The sequence below is a fragment of the Triticum aestivum genome, chromosome 1D, assembly GCF_018294505.1.
Source record: "Triticum aestivum cultivar Chinese Spring chromosome 1D, IWGSC CS RefSeq v2.1, whole genome shotgun sequence".
Classification (NCBI taxonomy): domain Eukaryota; kingdom Viridiplantae; phylum Streptophyta; class Magnoliopsida; order Poales; family Poaceae; genus Triticum; species Triticum aestivum.
The window spans coordinates 398,150,173-398,171,446 of record NC_057796.1 but is presented as its reverse complement, the minus strand read 5'-3'; the positions used below and the strand labels follow the sequence as shown (position 1 = coordinate 398,171,446).

General features: G+C 49.1%; 1 protein-coding gene across 3 annotated transcripts; it reads left to right on the top strand.

The window, feature by feature from the left end:
- The first annotated feature begins 742 nt into the window (after positions 1 to 742).
- LOC123182357 (uncharacterized) lies at positions 743 to 5,112 on the top strand. 3 transcript variants are annotated; one of them, XM_044594896.1, is made up of 2 exons: positions 743 to 996; positions 2,919 to 5,112. In XM_044594896.1, exon 2 carries the CDS (start codon positions 3,086 to 3,088, stop codon positions 4,772 to 4,774), a length of 1,689 nt encoding a protein of 562 aa, XP_044450831.1. In that variant the 5' UTR covers positions 743 to 996; positions 2,919 to 3,085; the 3' UTR covers positions 4,775 to 5,112. The 3 variants fall into 3 exon arrangements, with proteins under 3 accessions (XP_044450831.1, XP_044450829.1, XP_044450828.1); XM_044594894.1 differs by having other exon boundaries at positions 976 to 1,237; XM_044594893.1 differs by lacking the exon at positions 743 to 996 and adding an exon at positions 1,032 to 1,339.
- The last annotated feature ends 16,162 nt before the right edge of the window (positions 5,113 to 21,274 follow it).

The following is a 21,274-nucleotide window of genomic DNA, read 5'->3' as shown; positions in this document are numbered from 1 at the left end:
ACAAAAATTTGAAATGTATTTTTATTACTGTGATTATAATTTACAGTTATTTTTTACAAATTTCTAAATCAAACTAACATGCGCAAACTGGGCTGCACTGCAGCAGGCCATTAAAACCCGCGAACGTGTTTCTTTATCTAACAAAATAGGAAATGTTTTCATTATTCTAAAAAAAGATCTGTTTTCATTAACATGCACGAGAAAACGTATGGCGTACTGGCCAGTAGTTCCAGTTTGCTAGGGCGAGGTTGTCTGTGCATGCTAAGCGAACTACGGTGCCACGTCAGCGTAAAAACGTCTACTAATGAGATTAGCACCGTATTTGCACGCTCGTGCCAAGTTTTGAAACCAGTTCGGTGTATTTTTCAACTTCAGGCACTAAAGTGAACATCGGTGGCAAGTTTAAGCACCACCTGTGATATTACCTCTTTTTTAAACTATATGCTCCCACGAGCCCTTGGCACTTTCTTCACCATAATCTAACTTTTCCTAGCCCTAAGAAAATAACCTTTCCTCGACGTACTGCATGAGCACAGGACTTCAATAACCGAAAGAAATGCAACAGCTGAACGGTTTACACCTAACCCATCCATAAAGCTCAGAGAGAGAGAGACAGCCAACAAAAAAATTCCAGAGAGAAAAATGGGGCTTACGCGTCCCGTCGGCGTCGCTGGAGGAGCGCGTTCCCACGACAGGCGTTGAACGGCTCTTTTCTCGCCGTTACCCTCGCCGTCGCCGTGCCGCGGCTGTGCCTCGCATCACAGGCAGCCAGCGGAAACGCGTGCGCGTAACGGCGAACCGAAGGGCCGTCCGTCCGTCCGTCATGTGGACTCTTCCCTCCCCACGGCGGCTACGCGTCCCTCCCCAACCTCCCTATCCCCCACGAGCACACCAGACCAAACCCTCCGCGCTGTCTTTCCTTCCAGCCTAGCCGACACGGTGGCGGCGGCGGCGGCGGGAGGAAGGCAAGGATCCGCGCCTTTGCTTGAGCGCCAGGTGAGCGCTCCTCCCCCCTCTCCTCTGCTCCGTGCCGCTCTCATGGATCTGGGTCAATCCGACGCGCCGTCCCTCTGATTTGGTTGCGCTTGTTTGCTTGCTCCCGCGGTTTCCGCTTTCGCCGTAGCAGTAAGCCGGTGCTGCTCCCGCCGCCGCCTCCCCATCCCCGCTAGGCAGCCCCGAGCCGAGCACGCGGACTGCGCCCGCTGGCGCCCGCCGCGGAGCTGCCCGTAGCAGCCAGGTCGGTTTGTTGGACAAGTGGTGGTTTTGACTTATCTAATACGGAGTATTTAGCATTCGGCTTGGCTTGATTCAGAAGCATGCACGAGCTATTTCCCATTTGGTAATTCATTCATTCACTAAATAGCTAGATTTTTTTCTTGTGCGTTGTACTATGTTTAGACTTCCCTTTGTTTCTGGCATGTGAGCGCCTTCTGGTTATCGATGTGGTATAGCATTTTTGTACTCACTCATTCCGACGTTCTAATAAATCCAAGGGTCGAGTTATTTAACCGTGTTACAGCTTCCGATTGATTCACATAGATAAAATATGCGTGAGTTTTGATAGCAACAGCTGTTGAATCATACTCCCTCCGTTCCTAAATATAAGTCTTTATAGGGATTTCACTATGGATCACATACGAATGTATAGATGCATTTAGAGTGTAGATTCACTCATTTTGGTACGTATGTAGTCCATAGAGGAATCTCTACAAAGACTTACATTTAGGAACGGAGGGAGTACGTTTTATAAGATTTTCCCATGGTAAGCGGTACCAAAAGCATGGCACAAGATTAAGATGTTAGGATTGATCATAATGCATTAGACAATATGAACTCAAAGATATCATACAGAGGCACAAGCTATTAGGAGATTTGTACCAACACAACTACTTAAAGCATCTCGAATTCTAGATACAGCTATAAATCCGAGCCAGTGGGGGTACCTACCTACTGCACTCATAAAACTGCAACATTATAGAATGATGTGGGTGGTGTTTATAGAAAAGCTTATGCAGAGTAAGTAATGCTTGTATATGATTTGTTCTTCATGCTGCTTGAACTCTATCCCCGGCCGATTTGCGATGTATCTGACTAGTGCCTACTTGCTACATGTATTTGTTGTTGCTGTTAGCAGCTGACATTTTATATAGTAGCACAAAAATCTGTTGGGAAAGCAATTCGGATTTCATGGAGGTTTGAGATGTTGATTTTTATGGTGTTCACCTTAGATAGACAATGCCCCTAATGATGGACCATGGCTGTGCTGTTGGTAATCAACCCCTCTTATTCTTCAGGGTCATATTTTAAGGTTTTTATGCCCTTTGGTTTTGCTATAATAACTATAGCCAGTGATTGGTGCCTTGTCTGATTGAGAAAGATTTTTATGGTGTTCACCTTAGATAGACAATGCCCCTAATGATGGACCATGGCTGTGCTGTTGGTAATCAACCCCTCTTATTCTTCAGGGTCATATTTTAAGGTTTATGCCCTTTGGTTTTGCTGTATAATAACTATAGCCAGTGATTGGTGCCTTGTCTGATTGAGAAAGATTTTTATGGTGTTCACCTTAGATAGACAATGCCCCTACCCTGGCTATGCTGTTGGTAATCAACCCCTCTTATTCTTCAGGGTCATATTTTCAGGTTTATGCCCTTTGGTTTTGCTGTATAACAACCATAGCCAGTGATTGGTGCCTTGTCTGATTGAGAATTTGATATTCTTATGTACAATTTGTCAAAAAATAATTCCCCGAATAGCAGAAAGATCGAAACAGGATAAGATGATAAGAGTCTTATACCTTTGTCTATCTTTTTGTCTAAATTTGAGATGCTTATGTACAGATTAGTTTGGACTGACTTTTTGCCTAAATTTGTGTAATGATCATCTGCTTTCTTTTGGACCTGTTTCTCTTTGTGCAGAATTTGGTGGCCAATGCCCAGTTCATATAAAGATTACAGTACAGCAACCGTTCCTGTGGAACATGGAACTTCAAGTCCGATAGTAAGATAGCTTGCCCTTGTTTTGTGAAGAAGATTTGAAGGAGGTTAAGACTGCTTCTACTATCTGAAGACTCCTGCTGAACAAAATGGTCCCTAATGGTAATGGAAACCTCAAAGCTGATATTCAACAAGTAGAGTCAAAGACATCAGAAAATGATCCCGGAGCCACAGATGTCAACACTCTTTCCACTCAAAATGTTTCAAAACAGGGAAATCAGCGGAGTGGGTGTCTCAACTTTGTGAATCGCTTTTCTAGTGGTGCCCACTTTAAGAAGCTGGGCCCTTCTCCTTCAGTCAAGTTTCGACAGCTTGCACTTCAGCGTGATGACTTTTCACGTTCAATCCATTCTGACAACCATGACAATCACGAACATTTTCGATTAATCAGGAAAATTAACTGGGGCCATCTGTGGGCAATGGGCAAGGATTGGATAAGGCAGCCTCTTAACATGGCCCTTTTCGTCTGGATCGCTGTTGTTTCTGTATCTGGTGCAATACTCTTCATGGTTATGACTGGAATGCTGAATCATGCTTTGCCTAGCAAATCAGAAAGAGACGCCTGGTTTGAAGTGAACAACCAAATTTTGAATGCTTTATTCACACTGATGTGCCTTTACCAACACCCAATGCGGATCTATAACTTTGTGCTTTTGTGTCGATGGGACCAAAAGGACATTCTAAGGCTTAGGAAAGAATACTGCAAAAATGGGACATATAAGCCTAATGAGTGGATGCACATGATGGTGGTTGTGGTCTTTCTTAATCTGAACTGCTTCGCCCAGTATGCCTTGTGTGGTCTCAACATAGGGTACCGCAGATCTGAAAGGCCTCCTCTTGGTGTCGCCGTGACTATTTCTTTTGCATTTGGGGCTGCGTTATTCGCTAGTGTGTATAACATTGTCAGTCCTCTTGGGAAGGATTATGATGCAGAGGTGAGAGAAGGTGATCCAGAAGCGCAAGCTGGGGTCACCTCAACTGAAGGCGCAAGGGCAGCAACTTCAGGGAGGTCACTTGAGAGAAGATACTCTTTTCTTCAAAGCGAAGAGCGCCGTTTCGTGGAGAGCAGGCCTGAGTGGGTCGGCGGACTATCAGATTTCTGGGACAGCATAACCATTGCATACTTGTCAATTTTCTGCAGCTGCTGTGTTTTCGGGTGGAACGTGCAGAGGCTTGGATTCGGCAACATGTACGTCCACATTGCAACATTCCTGCTCTTTTGCCTGGCTCCGTTCTTCATCTTCAACCTGGCAGCAGTCAATATCAACAACGAAACCCTGCGAGAGGCGCTGGGGCTTACCGGCATCGCGCTGTGCTTCTTCGGTCTGCTGTACGGTGGCTTCTGGAGAATACAGATGAGGAAGAGATTCAACCTCCCCGGGAACCCCTTCTGCTGCTGTAACCCCGATGTGACGGACTGCTTCCAGTGGCTGTGCTGCTGCTCATGCTCTCTTGCTCAGGAGGTGAGGACCGCTGATTACTATGACATTGCAGAGGAGAGGTCATACAGAGGGCAGGTAAACGGGGAGAGTCAGCGTGTGATGTCCCCATTGGCTCGTGAAGACGGTCTGCCGCTTTTCAAGTCAACTCCAGCTTCGCCGTACAGGAGTAGCACAGGCACGGCTGGTCAGTCCATTTTCATCATGGAGAGCCCATCAGCTCCGCGGAGGTCGTCCGGTGCGACCCCTCTCGGTGCTTCGCCGACGAACGGCGGCGACAGGGCGATGAAGGCGCCTGCTCCATCTGTCTTGCACAGAGAAGGTGAAGATGAATCGTAGTAGCATGTGGCGGCCCAGCAATTCGCTTATCATGAGGTGAGGTGACTAGTCTTGCTCAGTCCATGGAGATGGACATGTATATTTGTTGTAAAGAAAATTTACCACGCCTCTCTTCATATGCGGCCAAGTTCTTTTTTTTTTGGGGGGTGCTAATCGCTCTTCCGTGAGAGATGCATTAGAGTATTCAGTTCTGCTCTACTGTGTACGTAATTCTGAAGATTTGTACAACGCAAACTCGCTTTTGGGGTGGAATGGCGTGATTGGCCTCCGTATGTTTAGTGTACTGTATTTGGTTGGAGACGTCATGGCTAACAACTGAACGTGACGCTGCTATCGGATATCGGTATGTTAACCTTGGAAAAGAAGTTGTTTCAACTCGCTGTTTTCTTGCGCAGGAGGCTGTTCTGCTCTACCCTGCCCTAGAAAAACAAAAAAACATACTACTGTATGTGTGGTGACGAGCCCATTTCTTGCTCACCAATCACGAATCGGACGACCATTTCACGTTCATCGAACTCCTCCGTCCGGCGAGATGCACGCCACGTACGTACGTACGTTTGACAGCTTCAGCACCGCAGTCCATGTCATTTCATCATCTGACGCATGACGCAGAGAAAATCGACACATCTCCACACCTTGCCGGGTCAACGAAAGCCACACTCCAGCATGCATCAAGCCAGAGATGGCTAGCATTGCACAAGTGCGATTCACTTCACCAGGACTGGTTCCTTCTCGCCCTCCTCGATCGGTTCAACCATTTTGACACGAGAGAGCAGCGTCTCCTTCTTTCACAGTCCACCTCCAACGTGCAGAGCAGAGCGGCCTGCACGCCCCTCCTGTTTCCCCGCGGGAGGCAGCTTCCCAGAAAGTTTTTACCCGTGCCGTCGGTGCGTGAGGTGAGCGCCACACTGACCGGAGACCGTCGTGCTGGCACGCACCGGAGCTGGTTCGTTGATTTCTCTCCGACGACCCCTCGTCGCAGGGCTCCATCTCTCGTGAGTCGTGAACGAACCGTGCTTGGCAGCGTTGATTTTCCCTGCAATGTCTCGTCTCGTGAGGCTACACCTACACACACATCCACGGACGGAGTTTTTTCTTGGACATGAAACATTCAAAGCCTGCCCGGGCACGTCAACCATGCACGTCGATCACGCGTCTGTACCTACTTCGCCGTGCATCTTGGAGAGATTTGTCACGCCTCACGAGCCGACGTGGACGCGCCGAACCGTGTAAAGCCGCTGCCTTGCAGCTTAAGCCTGAAATATGTGTGGGCAAGGGCAACGCGAGCCTATAAGTTTGGAGCTCGACAAGCTTTGATCTTCAGTAACTGAGCAATCAGAGAAGAGGTCAAGCGATCCGACCGTCACTGGAGCTCCACACATGCCTCATTCCATCCAGAATAATGGGCCATGGTGACTTCCCCTGCCGTTGAAAACGCAAACTGAGCATATACCCGGCCGGGGAGGTTTTGTCAATCTGATCCACAGAATCAGTCCATTGATACAAAATTCAAAATCATGGGGTGTTTTACACAAGGAGCAGAAATTTAAGCATACCCAAAATTATTGATCGAAAATGGATTTATCCGTCCATTGCTGTGGCAACTAAGGTTCGTCCATCTCGAAACGCCTGTTACTTTAGTAAATCTCAATCACCTCTATAATCTTTGGGGGTTAATTCCCATCCATTATTCTAGTTTCACTATGTGGGTACCTTATAGAGACTAAATGTTGCAAACACAACGTTGTGTCCTGAGCGAAAACCTGCAATTTGGCCTCCAAGGAATAGGTCCGACGATTACGTATGTGTGTTGTCTCCTTGCTAAAGGCATCATCATCATGTAGACAAAAAAAAAGGCATCATCATCATCATGGTAGAAGCTCTGACCTACATTCCTTAGACTTAGCAACAAGGGTTGATCACCACTTCGAGATGGAGGGGTTTCAATTTATGATGAAGCTCTTCTCACAAATTGAGAGACTACCCAAACCAATTGCAATGGAAACTCATATACATGGGCGCTGGAATATTTGGCTGCAAAGGAATGAAAGATCGTTAGATACATGACTCCCTTTCTAGATTCCTAGAAACACTTCTTCAGAGCAGATCTAGAGCTTCTAAGTCATAGGATAGGGACAAACATATTGTTGCGCTCAAGATTTGTTAACAATTTTTGCCTAATTTCAATGGCTTCAGCGTTTGCTAGGGTTGGCATTGGTTAACTTAGTATTTGGGACTTATATTTTTCTCTTTCCTTCCTGCCCACCTCCCCCTCATTGTAACATACTTATACTTGATTAATAGAAAATTACCATAGAGCAATTGTTCTACGGTCAGGACAAAAAAAAGCTTTGATACCCTTCGGGGTGAAAGTATTTGAACTAGTATCCACTCGTTAGAACCGGCCACATATCAAATTACCGACGCATGTGTAATCTCCTTCTTAGAGATGTTGCTTCGAAAGAAGTGGCATATAGTCATAGGATCATAGACAGGGTCGACCACAGTGACGGAGTCAGGGGGTGACCCTCTCCCCCTCCATTTCCCCTAAGGTTGATTTTTTTTCATAAATGCCCTTCAAATTTCCATAAGAAACAACAACAAAAAATTATATTTTCCCGCCCCCATCCCAAAGCTTGGTAATTTGTGTTTGTTTCCCCTCCCTTTCTTGGTTCCTCACTATGTCCCTGGGCGGCGGCAGGTTTGAGTCATGCATAGGGCTAGCCTAGCTCAATTGCTATGCTCATGTGGCTCAAGGGTGATATATCAAGAAGAGAATAAAAAGAGTAATAGTGAACAGCTGCAACACCGATCCTTCCTCGACAACACATGACCAGTTCTTCAAAACCCAAAACATTGAGGAAAGGAGTGTCCTGCAAATGCTGCCGTTGCCGAATCCAACCACTTAAAAGTCAGATCATGACTTTTCACCCTGGAGATCATGTCCAAAAAAATTCTAAACACTGTCTTGGACAGTGGAATTGTGCAAAACCTACAATTAAGGTCGAAACTAGGGTTGCACCCCAGAGCTCGAGACAGGGTACTCGAGAAGACACAACAAAAAGGAAGTGACATGAGTTGCCGCCACCACTCGATGACCCAACAAAGATGAAGATGATGTGCACGATCCTGGCATGGAGAATGCCACACGCCTGATAACCATGTGCATGTAAGCAGACAACTTGGACGTGACAAGAGACACCCGGGGAGGCATGGACACACAAGAGGAAGCTCATAGACACCGGCAAAATCCCACATCAGGGATGCTCCTTCGTCGTTGGTGATAGCCGATGGTAGACCTGGGCATGGCCTCAGTCCATAGACGACCCCCCCCAACCAGATACACTTGCACAAGCATGATCTGCTGCCTCTATAGCTTCATCGAACCAACACTATCTGTGCTTAAGCACCTCACAGTAACATCAGATGGTCGGCTTGAGCCACCATATATTGGGAGGCTTCGCGCATGAGGTCAGATGAGATCTGCCATGCCTCCGGGAATCTCTAGATCCACGTTGTGTCGCCTGTCATCTTATTGACGCCGTGCACCACCTCCGGATCGACCACGCCACACCACCATTGTTGATATCTGCTACCCATACCAATGTACATCGCGCCGCTTCCGCGACGACTAACACCCCTCCAAGTGTTTCTCAGTTGCTCCACCCCTAGGAGTCCCGCTACCCCCTTTCACCGGCAACCATGAGGCTTTGCTCGGCAGCTGCCTATGGAGGAACCTGAAAGTGCAACTAATCCCCGGGTGGTTTTGGTAATTCATAACAACATATAGCTCATTGAACTAATATCCATTCAAGATGATTATTTAAGAAAGTTCAATGATTGGCATGGCATGGACTAGAGATGTGGACCCCTCAAAATGCTAAGGACAAATATTGGCAAAAGCTCAAGACTCTTCATTTCTGTTTTAGTGATCCAAGATCACATTGAGTCCATAGGAAACGCCAATACTATTAAAAGGGGATGAGGTGTTGCTTAATGGTCTACTTGCTCAAAATGCTTAGTGATATGCTCCAAAGCCCTCAATCACTTTCTCATATCCCAATATGTCCTAAACATAAAGTCAAACTCGGCCCCACCGATTTGATCCATCCGGCGCCACCGAGTTCTTTGTGACACCCCAAATTTTTGACCTTGTTTTATCAATTAAAATTTTGCCAGGAAATAAAACTTTCCCTTTTGTCTAGATTTACTCTTTGGATATTATGGGTTTTACCTCAAGTGGGACTTTCCAAAAGTTTTATTGGACTTATATGCCCTTTTTATAAAACAATTCTTTATCAGTGGATTTATTTGCATAATTAATTTCCATGAACCTTAATGCCTTTAAAATGATCTTTCATAATTTTGGAGCCCCTTTTTGCACTGCAACATTTTGATAAATGCATTCAAAATTTTCACCAAAATTTGGGGATGTCATGTGATGTTTCCACATCACTTTTATGCAAAAATATCTTGTGGTCATTGGAGATTTTTGAGCTCTACATCAACTTTCCAAATCTGGTCCAGTAGGCATTTTTGCACTACAACCTATTTAAATATTCCTTTAAAAATTCTTCCAAGTGTTTGGAGATGTCAGTAGATACATACAATTCACCTTCATGCAAAAAACCCAATGATGATCTTTGAAAAATTTGAGTGAATCAACCTCTTTTTCATTCTGGTCCAGTTTGGTGATTTGTTCTGCAACCCTACTTTATTTTGCTCTAGTGCCCCTGAGCCTTTTCCTACCTTTAGCCCTCCCTGCAAAACCCTTAAGACCAGGAGATTGGACCCATTGGAGGATTTTAAGTACCTGCAATAAGCCCCTGTTCTTTCTGGCCAAAACTGAAGTTTTGCAAAACGTGCACTAGCAAGTTTCTGGTTTTGCCCAAGTGATCTTGCCATCATCTCCTACATCTAAAGAGACCCTGATCTGGAGATTTTGGCCACTCCAAGAGTTGCCTAAATGCCCTTGGCATTCTGTCGAACACTTAGTGTGCACAGTCAGTTTTGGGCATGTTTCCTAGTTTGCACTATGGTCTTGTTCCACTGACCCAGCAACCTTGTCCACTAAACTCCTGGCTATCCCTATCCTAGTCCTGTTAATTGCCAGCCTCACCCTCACACTCTAGGCCGCCCTGGCATTTCGTCGAGCATGTCCCGTGCGTGCTCTGGGCGCGCCCAGAGCGCACGTTTTGCACGCGCGCGCACTGAGCCGCCGCGTCGCACTGCCACCCTCGTCGCGTCCCGTCCCTGGCCCCTGCTTGCCCGCTGAACCGCGCACTACCTCGCCCACTCTCCACGCCACCCCTGGCGCCCTACAGCGCCGCTGGCAGAGCTCTTGGCGGCACGCTGGCGTCGGCAGCGAGCCTCTGCCATGGACGGCGCCGCCCAAACCACACCAGCGCGCCAACTGCCCCTATGAACAGCTCGGTCTTATCCCGAAGCTCGTCGGCACGCGCTCGTCGCCGCCACGTCGCCCTGCAGCTACAGCACGGCTGTCGCCGGCGATCTTATCCTCAGCCGCCGCGGTCCAGCCTCGAGCGCCTATTTAAGGGATCCCCGAACTCGTTCAAGACCTCAGGCGACCTCCAGCCTTCCCTCTAGAGCTCCCCAAGCAGTGGATTGGCCGGAAGAGGCCATCTTCCCCAACTCCGGCCAGTTCGGCCGCCGCCGAGCTCCGGTGAAATACGTCGCAGCCAGGCACTCCCTCGCCTATCCAGCGCCACCAATCGCTTCCTCTTGTCCTAGCGGAGCTGCCCAGCGTCTCAGCTTCGATCGGAGATCACCGGAGCCCAAAGCTCACTTTGCTCCCGAACCTCCGTCCGCCGCGGAGCTCGCCGCCGGTGACCTCCTCCGTTCCCACCTGCCTAGCGCCCATCGAGAGGACCGCCTCGGCCTGGCCGATCCATCCCTGGCCTCAGGTGCCCTCGAGGAGTCGCCGTTCGTCGCCGGCGATTACCGGAGCCCCGCTCCCGTTCGGGAAGAGAAGAGGAGGGAGAGGGAGGAATGGTCAAACCTGACTAGTGGGCCCTCTGGACCCACTGTCAGTGACTCGCGCGCCCGCCCTCTCTGGCTAAGTGATAGCGCAGAGTCCCCGAGTACGTCTTCTCTATTTCGAAAGCGTATTCTTCCCCGAAGCGTTTTCTTTTCTGGTTTTCTTTTAAAAACAGAAGTTTGACTAATCTTTGACTGGCTATAACTTTTAAAATAAAACTCCAAATGAGTTGATTCTTTTTCCTACCTTCCTCAAATTTCATCTAGTTTATTTTAAGATTTATTTCAAAAATATTTGCGACAACTTTTTGCACTGTGTTTGAAATATTTGTTATTTGGATTTTTGCAAAATAGGAAAAATGGAGAGAAGAGAAAGCTTTCAAAAAGTGCATCCCTTGCACACTCTTGAAGGCAAGCATTTCTGAACTCTGGCATAATATTTTTGTGTGGTGTTTTGGATACAGTTTCGACACCACTTTGACTTGGAGCATGCGTTATTTTTATGTAACGGTAAAGTCACACGCATCAGTGCATTTCTGGAGATACCTTGCTGTTATTAATGGATATGTTGGTGATAGTGATCATCCTCGTGAGCCCCTCATGCATACCGGAAGGAAGCCGGGAAAGTCGGGGTCTTGGGTAGACACGAGCTTGTCCCTAGTTCCTCATCGGGACGAGTGTGTCCGGTATGGTATGATGAGTTTTGATGAGCAATGACTCTGTCTGTCTATGGAAATATTTTGGTTATGCCAATCCTTCGGAGAATACTTGGACCACCTGAGTCGGTAGTAGGTCGAGTCTTGTTCAGTGACTTCCCTAGTTATTTTGTACTACCACTTGTCCCTGTCGCGAACGGGGTACGGTTCAGTAGGTTGTCAACCCCTTACCAAAGCACACACCGTACAGAGAGGCCATGGTGGAAGATACCGGAGGCCTCCGGTAGGCATGCCACCTGGTCCGGGGGCATGGGTGTTTCCGGTTGGGACCGAGAGGGGGGCACCCCTTAGAGCGCGCGAATATAAATTTGATCCCATGCTATGTCGAGGTTGTAGCCTCCCCACTTAGAGTTTTGCTTGGCAGGAGTCGTGGGTGATTCCAGACTTCGGTAAGTTAAGCTGGTGTGTGCAGGTCAGGCGTGTTTTCAACTAAAAGACCGTAGGCGGAATTAGTCCCGATGGACTAAATAAATCCGTTACTCGTGGGAAAAGAGTACGCCCTCTGCAGAGGATATATCCATTCGGATAGCCATGTTCATGGGTAAGGACCACAGTCTGAGATGGACCTGGTAACGGTATTCGGATGGAGACACGGCTTGACTAGATCATGGTAACGGTATTCGGATGGAGACACGGCTTGACTAGATCATGGTAACGGTATTCGGATGGAGACACGGCTTGACTAGATCATGATATCGGCTTTTCGGATGGAGACACGGCTGAGCTAAATATTGTGTATGATTGTGGCACATATGGATTATGATCTTTATTATTGTGGACTAACCATTTATATTATTTGGATTATTGAGTATCCCTGGGACGGTTCTACCTCCTGGATATTCACTGTGATTATTCTTATATATAAGCCCTTTATGTGGTGTCGCTCAGACGCCCGACTGCGGCATGTTGGTTATTTAATTATCCTTTATAAGCCCTTTATGTGGTGTCGCTCAGACGCCCGACTGCGGCATGTTGGTTATTTAATTATCCTTTATAAGCCCTTTATGTGGTGTCGCTCAGACGCCCGACTGCGGCATTGTTATTTTATTTGCAAATTTCTCGAGGAGTCATTTCAGACACTCGGTCAGAGCATTCTATTTTTCTCCCATGGTGCATGTTCATGTTCTTCCCGCATGCGTGCATATCAGATTTTCTTTTAATTTGTGACAGACGTATAATCATGATTATTTCAGAGCATGATTATCCTTGTTATATTATACCCGTGTTCTTAATGTTTGCGAGTACATTCAAACGTACTCACTGGCTTGTCCCTGGCTATTGTCTTGGCCAGATTCCTCGCTTGGAGATAAGCATTCCGACGGCAGCCCCGGAACCTACGCGTTGACGATAGCAGCCTCGCGAAGATAGGAGTTATCCTGGTCAGCTGTTCTTTTGGGAAATAGAGTCCCATAGACGCAGATGTACCACAAACCGCTTCCGCCTTCAACCATTAGAAACCAAGTGTTGTACTCCTAGGCCACAATGGTCTTGTACTACATATTTTGTACTTTGCTTGGAATTCTTGTATTAAGTTGGTGCCTCATCAGCTAACAGTAATCCTGGGGCTGGTGAGCACAAAGGCCGTTTCTTTTGGGAAATTAATATCCCGAAAAATCCGGTCGTGACAGACTTGGTATCAGAGCCAGGCTGACCATTGGCTAATCCTATCTTAGCGAGGTCAATGTACTTAGGTTAACCAAACCACCAAACCTTAGTCTAACTCCGGGACAAGCTTCCCGCGTAAGATAGCCCCACAGTGACCCGACGCCTTTTGGCGGAAGGTGCCCAACCTATCAACTTAGCCCGTCGATCACGCGCCAGTGACCGATACCCAACCCGTCTCATTCGCAAGCGTGCGAAGGAAGACTCCGTCCCCTTTTCCCTATAAAAAGGGCACGCTAGCCACAGCACAGCACCGCCCCTTTACCAAACCAAGCCACGATGCCTGGCCCCATTGTTCACAATGAGACCACAACAACCAACCTTGGAGGCTTTGTGACCGTGCTCGCAAACCTCACCCGCCGTGCCTATGCGTTAGAAGAGCCTCCCGAATATGTCGTGTACCAAGGACCCATGTACGGTGAGAGCCGTCAGTACTGGGCCACTGTGCACATCTATGGTAGGGGTCTGTCGCCAGAACGCCCCTACAGGTTCACTGGAAGGACAACTTCCTTTGAGCCACAAGCCATCCAACTGGTAGCTCGAGAAGCTATAGTTCAACTCCGGCACTTGTCGCCCAGAGTTAACTGTCGCTCGTTCTACTACTACCCCAGTCGTGACGGGTATGGTAGGCCGCCCCAGGTTGCCAACGGAGATCACGAGACAGATCCTGCACTATTGCATCTGGTGCGCTATGTAAGTGCACTGGAGTACCTGTTCGATCAGGTCACCCTTGATCTGATCGCAGCTCGTGGGGAATTGGTTCGCCGAGCCTCGGCGAGGAGAGAAGCGGAGCCCGACGCCGACAACCCAGTCGTGCTGTTCGGACACCCGATCGATCCCTTGAGGTCTGCCCCAGCCATCAACCAGAGTGCCTTGGTGTCCCCAGAAGCGCTTCGTCGCCTTTTGGGAACCCATTCCAACGGGATTGTGGCCAACAACCCCCGCGATGGTCATCACCACTACCCCGACCCTGCAGCTCCTCAACCTCAACCGGCAAATCCTGACGGAGAGAACTGTGGAGAAACCTCGGCATCCGCCAGGCCAGCCCACTTAGACATTAACGAAGTGGACTAAGTCGCTCGAGTAGTATCGAGCCTTAGTTTACCTCCGCTTGTAACGGTGTGACCTTGTATCGCTTTTATTTAAATGCTGTCTGCTTGAGCGCCCCTGTTTTTGAAGTAGTAGCTATGCATATGTACGTTGGCGTACAGTTGCATTTTTAAGATTCGGGCGCAGCTACCAAGACCAAACCCCGACGGCATCCACAGTAAGGCGTCACACTTATGTGATATGTATATCTGTGGCTTTGACCCGAGTACAGGATCGACAACCGGTTACCCTTCGCCCCGGTGGATAACCCAGCCCCAATGCTATATAAAAGGCCACCTCGTGACCTTGCCTAGAACCCCTCACCTTGTGCGCAGCTTTCACAGCCATTTCTTTGCCATGCCGACCCCCAGTATTTATCTGAGAACCCCAGACGCTACCCCGGGTAGTTTTGTTAAATTATTGTGGGACTTTACCTGCAGTACCATGAGTGCCACCCATCCACCCCAGTACGAGTTGCTCAAATCGAGGATCACCCCATCCACCTCGAAATATTGGGCAGTGGTGCACATCCCTCCCGCATACCCAAACCAAGATCCAACGGAAGTTTCCTTCGTGGGGAAATCCATGCCGACTCCGCATATGGCCATAGAAGCTGCTGCGTACGAGGCGCTCGCTCGTCTTCGTTTCGCGGTGCCCTATGCCAGCGAACGAGGATATTATTATTTTCCGAGTCATGCAGCACCCGGAGAAGTCGCTTCCTTTCCCGGTGGACGAATTGAGAGAGATCCAGTACTGGCCAACCTTGCCCAGTACGTTATCGCCCAGGAGCGTTTGACTCAGCGAGTAATGGGTTATCTCCAGAGTCTCGCTGATTTAAATCCTCGGATCGCTATTGGCAGACCACTGAGGCCTGACCAGGAGAGGCGCATTCATCGACTGGTCAACCCACTTCCCCCGATAGAAGAGGAGTGTGCCCCAGTACGAGAGGCGTTTTCTCAGGACCCTGTCTTTCTGCCGTTTCCTTTGTAAACGTCACCGCTATGTTTATTATCCTAGTATTTATTTATGTGTTGTAACTTGTGCGTGGTACCCAAAATTTGTGCTACGAATCAGATTTTTGGTTTCAATTATGTGGGCAATTTTGCTGCTACTGATTTTGTTTTAATAAATTTTTTTTCGCTCACGATAATTTTTTTTTGTAATGAGTTTTCTTTCCCCGAGTTGCTGCAGCGTATATATCTTCGCGACGTAGATTTTATTCGCACAACACCGTAACAGCAGACTCACAGCTACAACCACTCGACTTCGTGCACATTTTGCAAATCCTCGTACACATTGTTACGCCTAACTGATCACACCTGAGTACTCCACAGTCTCAGTAAGAGAGATTTGTGAGTGATCATTCGGGCGCGAGCTGCCCCAGCACTCCGACAGCAGTTAGCCCCGATGCCGCGCCTAATCCACGTGATCGCCGCCGCCGCGAAGAGCTAACACTCGAGCGGCAGCATCACGACGATCATCTAGGATCATCGCGCAAAGGAGCACGGAGAACCCCAGCAGCACCGCCAAACCTCCACACACCAGGACCACCTACCAGTCCGGCATCGCCTCCGCCATTAGAGCCTCGTCTCGAGCTCCTACGAACAGCAATGGTGGAGAAGGAAGAGGAGGAGTAGAAGCGAGGCCAGGTGTGAGGAAGAAGAGAGGAGCACCGCGATCATTTTATAGCTCGAGATCGGTGTACGGTGGGCCAGGTCCACCAGCGCCACTCATCGCTTGATCGCCGGTGTTCGGAGGCGAGTCCGCGAGCAGTGCCAACAGCGCACTGGCCCGCGAGGTGAGTGCACGCTGCCCCGGCAGCTAGCACGCCGCGCACTACCGCAGTACGGCCTAGATGCCCTACGAGCTAGGCATCGCTGGTGGGGGAAGCGCGGGAGAGCACGCGAGAGAGAAGAGAGAGCACTGTGCTCTCGGGTGCGACCAGCGTATTTTAGTAATTTAGAATTTATTCTAAATTACTGTATCCACGTAGAAATATCCCGTTTTACTCGACCGTGGATTTTTCCACGCTACGCCAGTGTACCACACTGTGGTTTTACACCACTTATTGCCCTCACACTATAGCCGCTTTGTTTTTGCTCAGTTGAATGATTTCTTTTGGTGAGAGCAATGTTTGTTCAAAACAGCTTTTAACAAATCTCGAGGACGAGATTTTTTTCTTAAGGGGGGTAGTGTTGTGACACCCCAAATTTTTGACCTTGTTTTATCAATTAAAATTTTGCCAGGAAATAAAACTTCCCCTTTTGTCTAGATTTACTCTTTGGAAATTATGGGTTTTACCTCAAGTGGGACTTTCCAAAAGTTTTATTGGACTTATATGCCCTTTTTATAAAACAATTCTTTATCAGTGGATTTATTTGCATAATTAATTTCCATGAACCTTAATGCCTTTAAAATGATCTTTCATAATTTTGGAGCCCCTTTTTGCACTGCAACCTTTTGATAAATGCATTCAAAATTTTCACCAAAATTTGGGGATGTCATGTGATGTTTCCACATCACTTTTATGCAAAAATATCTTGTGGTCATTGGAGATTTTTGAGCTCTACATCAACTTTCCAAATCTGGTCCAGTAGGCATTTTTGCACTACAACCTATTTAAATATTCCTTTAAAAATTCTTCCAAGTGTTTGGAGATGTCAGCAGATACATACAATTCACCTTCATGCAAAAAACCCAGTGATGATCTTTGAAAAATTTGAGTGAATCAACCTCTTTTTCATTCTGGTCCAGTTTGGTGATTTGTTCTGCAACCCTACTTTATTTTGCTCTAGTGCCCCTGAGCCTTTTCCTACCTTTAGCCCTCCCTGCAAAACCCTTAAGACCAGGAGATTGGACCCATTGGAGGATTTTAAGTACCTGCAATAAGCCCCTGTTCTTTCTGGCCAAAACTGAAGTTTTGCAAAACGTGCACTAGCAAGTTTCTGGTTTTGCCCAAGTGATCTTGCCATCATCTCCTACATCTAAAGAGACCCTGATCTGGAGATTTTGGCCACTCCAAGAGTTGCCTAAATGCCCTTGGCATTCTGTCGAACACTTAGTGTGCACAGTCAGTTTTGGGCATGTTTCCTAGTTTGCACTATGGTCTTGTTCCACTGACCCAGCAACCTTGTCCACTAAACTCCTGGCTATCCCTATCCTAGTCCTGTTAATTGCCAGCCTCACCCTCACACTCTAGGCCGCCCTGGCATTTCGTCGAGCATGTCCCGTGCGTGCTCTGGGCGCGCCCAGAGCGCACGTTTTGCACGCGCGCGCACTGAGCCGCCGCGTCGCACTGCCACCCTCGTCGCGTCCCGTCCCTGGCCCCTGCTCGCCCGCTGAACCGCGCACTACCTCGCCCACTCTCCACGCCACCCCTGGCGCCCTACAGCGCCGCTGGCAGAGCTCTTGGCGGCACGCTGGCGTCGGCAGCGAGCCTCTGCCATGGACGGCGCCGCCCAAACCACACCAGCGCGCCAACTGCCCCTATGAACAGCTCGGTCTTATCCCGAAGCTCGTCGGCACGCGCTCGTCGCCGCCACGTCGCCCTGCAGCTACAGCACGGCTGTCGCCGGCGATCTTATCCTCAGCCGCCGCGGTCCAGCCTCGAGCGCCTATTTAAGGGATCCCCGAACTCGTTCAAGACCTCAGGCGACCTCCAGCCTTCCCTCTAGAGCTCCCCAAGCAGTGGATTGGCCGGAAGAGGCCATCTTCCCCAACTCCGGCCAGTTCGGCCGCCGCCGAGCTCCGGTGAAATACGTCGCAGCCAGGCACTCCCTCGCCTATCCAGCGCCACCAATCGCTTCCTCTTGTCCTAGCGGAGCTGTCTACCGGCTCAGCTTCGATCGGAGATCACCGGAGCCCAAAGCTCACTTTGCTCCCGAACCTCCGTCCGCCGCGGAGCTCGCCGCCGGTGACCTCCTCCGTCCCCACCTGCCTAGCGCCCACCGAGAGGACCGCCTCGGCCTGGCCGATCCATCCCTGGCCTCAGGTGCCCTCGAGGAGTCGCCGTTCGTCGCCGGCGATTGCCGGAGCCCCGCTCCCGTTCGGGCAGAGAAGAGGAGGGAGAGGGAGGAATGGTCAAACCTGACCAGTGGGCCCTCTGGACCCACTGTCAGTGACTCGCGCGCCCGCCCTCTCTGGCTAAGTGATAGCGCAGAGTCCCCGAGTACGTCTTCTCTATTTCGAAAGCGTATTCTTCCCCGAAGCGTTTTCTTTTCTGGTTTTCTTTTAAAAACAGAAGTTTGACTAATCTTTGACTGGCTATAACTTTTAAAATAAAACTCCAAATGAGTTGATTCTTTTTCCTACCTTCCTCAAATTTCATCTAGTTTATTTTAAGATTTATTTCAAAAATATTTGAGACAACTTTTTGCACTGTGTTTGAAATATTTGTTATTTGGATTTTTGCAAAATAGGAAAAATGGAGAGAAGAGAAAGCTTTCAAAAAGTGCATCCCTTGCACACTCTTGAAGGCAAGCATTTCTGAACTCTGGCATAATATTTTTGTGTGGTGTTTTGGATACAGTTTCGACACCACTTTGACTTGGAGCATGCGTTATTTTTATGTAACGGTAAAGTCACACGCATGAGTGCATTTCTGGAGATACCTTGCTGTTATTAATGGATATGTTGGTGATAGTGATCATCCTCGTGAGCCCCTCATGCATACCGGAAGGAAGCCGGGAAAGTCGGGGTCTTGGGTAGACACGAGCTTGTCCCTAGTTCCTCGTCGGGACGAGTGTGTCCGGTATGGTATGATGAGTTTTGATGAGCAATGACTCTGTCTGTCTATGGAAATATTTTGGTTATGCCAATCCTTCGGAGAATACTTGGACCACCTGAGTCGGTAGTAGGTCGAGTCTTGTTCAGTGACTTCCCTAGTTGTTTTGTACTACCACTTGTCCCTGTCGCGAACGGGGTATGGTTCAGTAGGTTGTCAACCCCTTACCAAAGCACACACCGTACAGAGAGGCCATGGTGGAAGATACCGGAGGCCTCCGTGTAACGCCCCGGATCCGATGCGCCAGGTGTCTGCCAGTTATTCGCTGTCATTGCCATGTCATTTGCTTGCGTGTTGCATTTTGCCATGTCATCATCTGCATTTCATATCATGTCATCATGTGCATTGCATTTGCATACGAGTTCGTCTCTTGCATCCGAGCATTTTCCCCGTTGTCCGTTTTGCAATCCGGCGCTCCTATCTCCTCCGGTGCACCCCTCTTGTTTTCTTTCGTGTGCGTATGTCAAACTTTATCGGAATGGACCGAGGCTTGTCAAGTGGCTTTAATATACCACCCGGAGACTACCGGTCAAGTTTCGTTCCATTCGGAGGTCGTTTGGTACTCCAACGGTTAACCGAGCATCCGCAAAGTCCATTTGAGTGTCCAGCAAAAAACCCCCCTTCAAACAGTCCCAAAACCCCTCTAAGTCTCCACCATGCTCTCGGCCATTCGATCACGATTGCGTGGGCGAAAATCGCACCTCGTTTGGACTCTCCTAGCTCCCTCTGCCTATATATATGTGTGCCCTCCCGAAATTCGCGGATGATACCCTAGCGTCTTCCACCTCGCGCCGCCGGACACTTTCTCCTCCCGCCGGACATGTCTACCTGCCACCTCACTCCAGCCAATAGCAGGCTGCCACGTCGCCTTCCCCGCCGCCTCAGCCAACCGGCACGCGCCACCTCACCCCGCCTCTCTCTCCTCCGCCGCCGCCGGCCCGCGCGGCCCGCAGTCGGGCCCGCGGGGCCCATCCCGTCCGCGCCGCCGCCCGCGCAGGCCCGCCCGGCCGCGCCCCCGCTCCGCCGCCCCTCGGCTCCCGCTCGCCCGCCGGCGTGCCCGCGCTCCTGCGCCGGCCATCGCCCTCGCCGCCGCCTCCCGCTCGCCGCCACACCGCCCCAGCCGTCGCCGTGCCGCCCCCGCGCGCCGTCCCGCGCCATGGCCGCCGCCCGTAGCTCCTCCCTCTGCCTCCGCCCGCGTCCCGCCGTCCGGTCGCCGGCGCGCCGCCCGCCGCCGCCGGCGTTCCCCCTCCTCCACCGTACCTCACCCTCTCCCTCTCCTCCGGCAAGCCCCCGGCGAGCCCGAGCCCGTGCTCGAGCGGCGCCCTCGATCCAGATCTACAGTGCCCGCAGGTTGACCCCGAAAATATTCCCAAGTCCCCAGTTTTTATTAATATGTGTGCATGTTCAACTGTGTGTAACTTCATGCATGTAGCTCCAATTCGCGCGTGTAATATGTCGAATTGTTCGTCTCGTGATGCTCTTCATTTTGTTCAATTGCACCATGTTCAGTAGAGGTCATCTTGATGCCCAAATCTCTGTTGGAAGAGGGCTAGTTGCTGTTATCCTCTGGTTCTTATCAGAACTTGGAGATTTGTCATTTTTGTATCATTTAATCTGTGCATCTTTTGAGCATGAGCTTTACATGTGTTTTGAAGTATGCCATGCCATCTTTCCAGTGGTCTAGTCCATGTATTTTTGTGATCTCTGTGATGACTAGCACAAGCATGCAAAGTAGGCTCCGTAATATTTCTGATTTCAGAGACTTAGTGATTTTTTAAGTCCTTGTCTGCTGTTATTTTGTTGCCATGTAAACTTGATGCTACAGAGAGATCCATGCATATTTTGGAGATGTTCAGTAAGGATGTTTTGTAGCTATTGTTGTAATTGATCCATTCCTTCCCTTGTTTGCAATTATGGAGCGCCATAGCATGACTCAATCTTGCTCTACTTTTGCTATAAAATATCTCTGGCAGATTGTTTACGTGTTATTCAATTTTGCCAAGCTTATTGTAGTTGATCCATACATGCTATGTACTTGATCTTGCCATGGATAGATTCATAAACATGCCATCTTGCTGTAGGTGTGCTTGGTTTGTAGTGAATTGCTCTGTAGTGAGTGCATCAAGCTCACAAAGAGGCCTACATATTATTATTTCTGCCATGCTCTGTTTTCTGCAAAGTCTGAAATCTGTTAACGAAACTTGCTATGTTTACGTGCTTGCCATCATATCTTCTGGTCCTTTATGGCTTATG

Bases quoted from the DNA above. Each gene is read 5' to 3' on its own strand.
- LOC123182357 (XM_044594896.1), top strand. From the start codon at position 3,086: ATGGTCCCTAATGGTAATGGAAACCTCAAAGCTGATATTCAACAAGTA.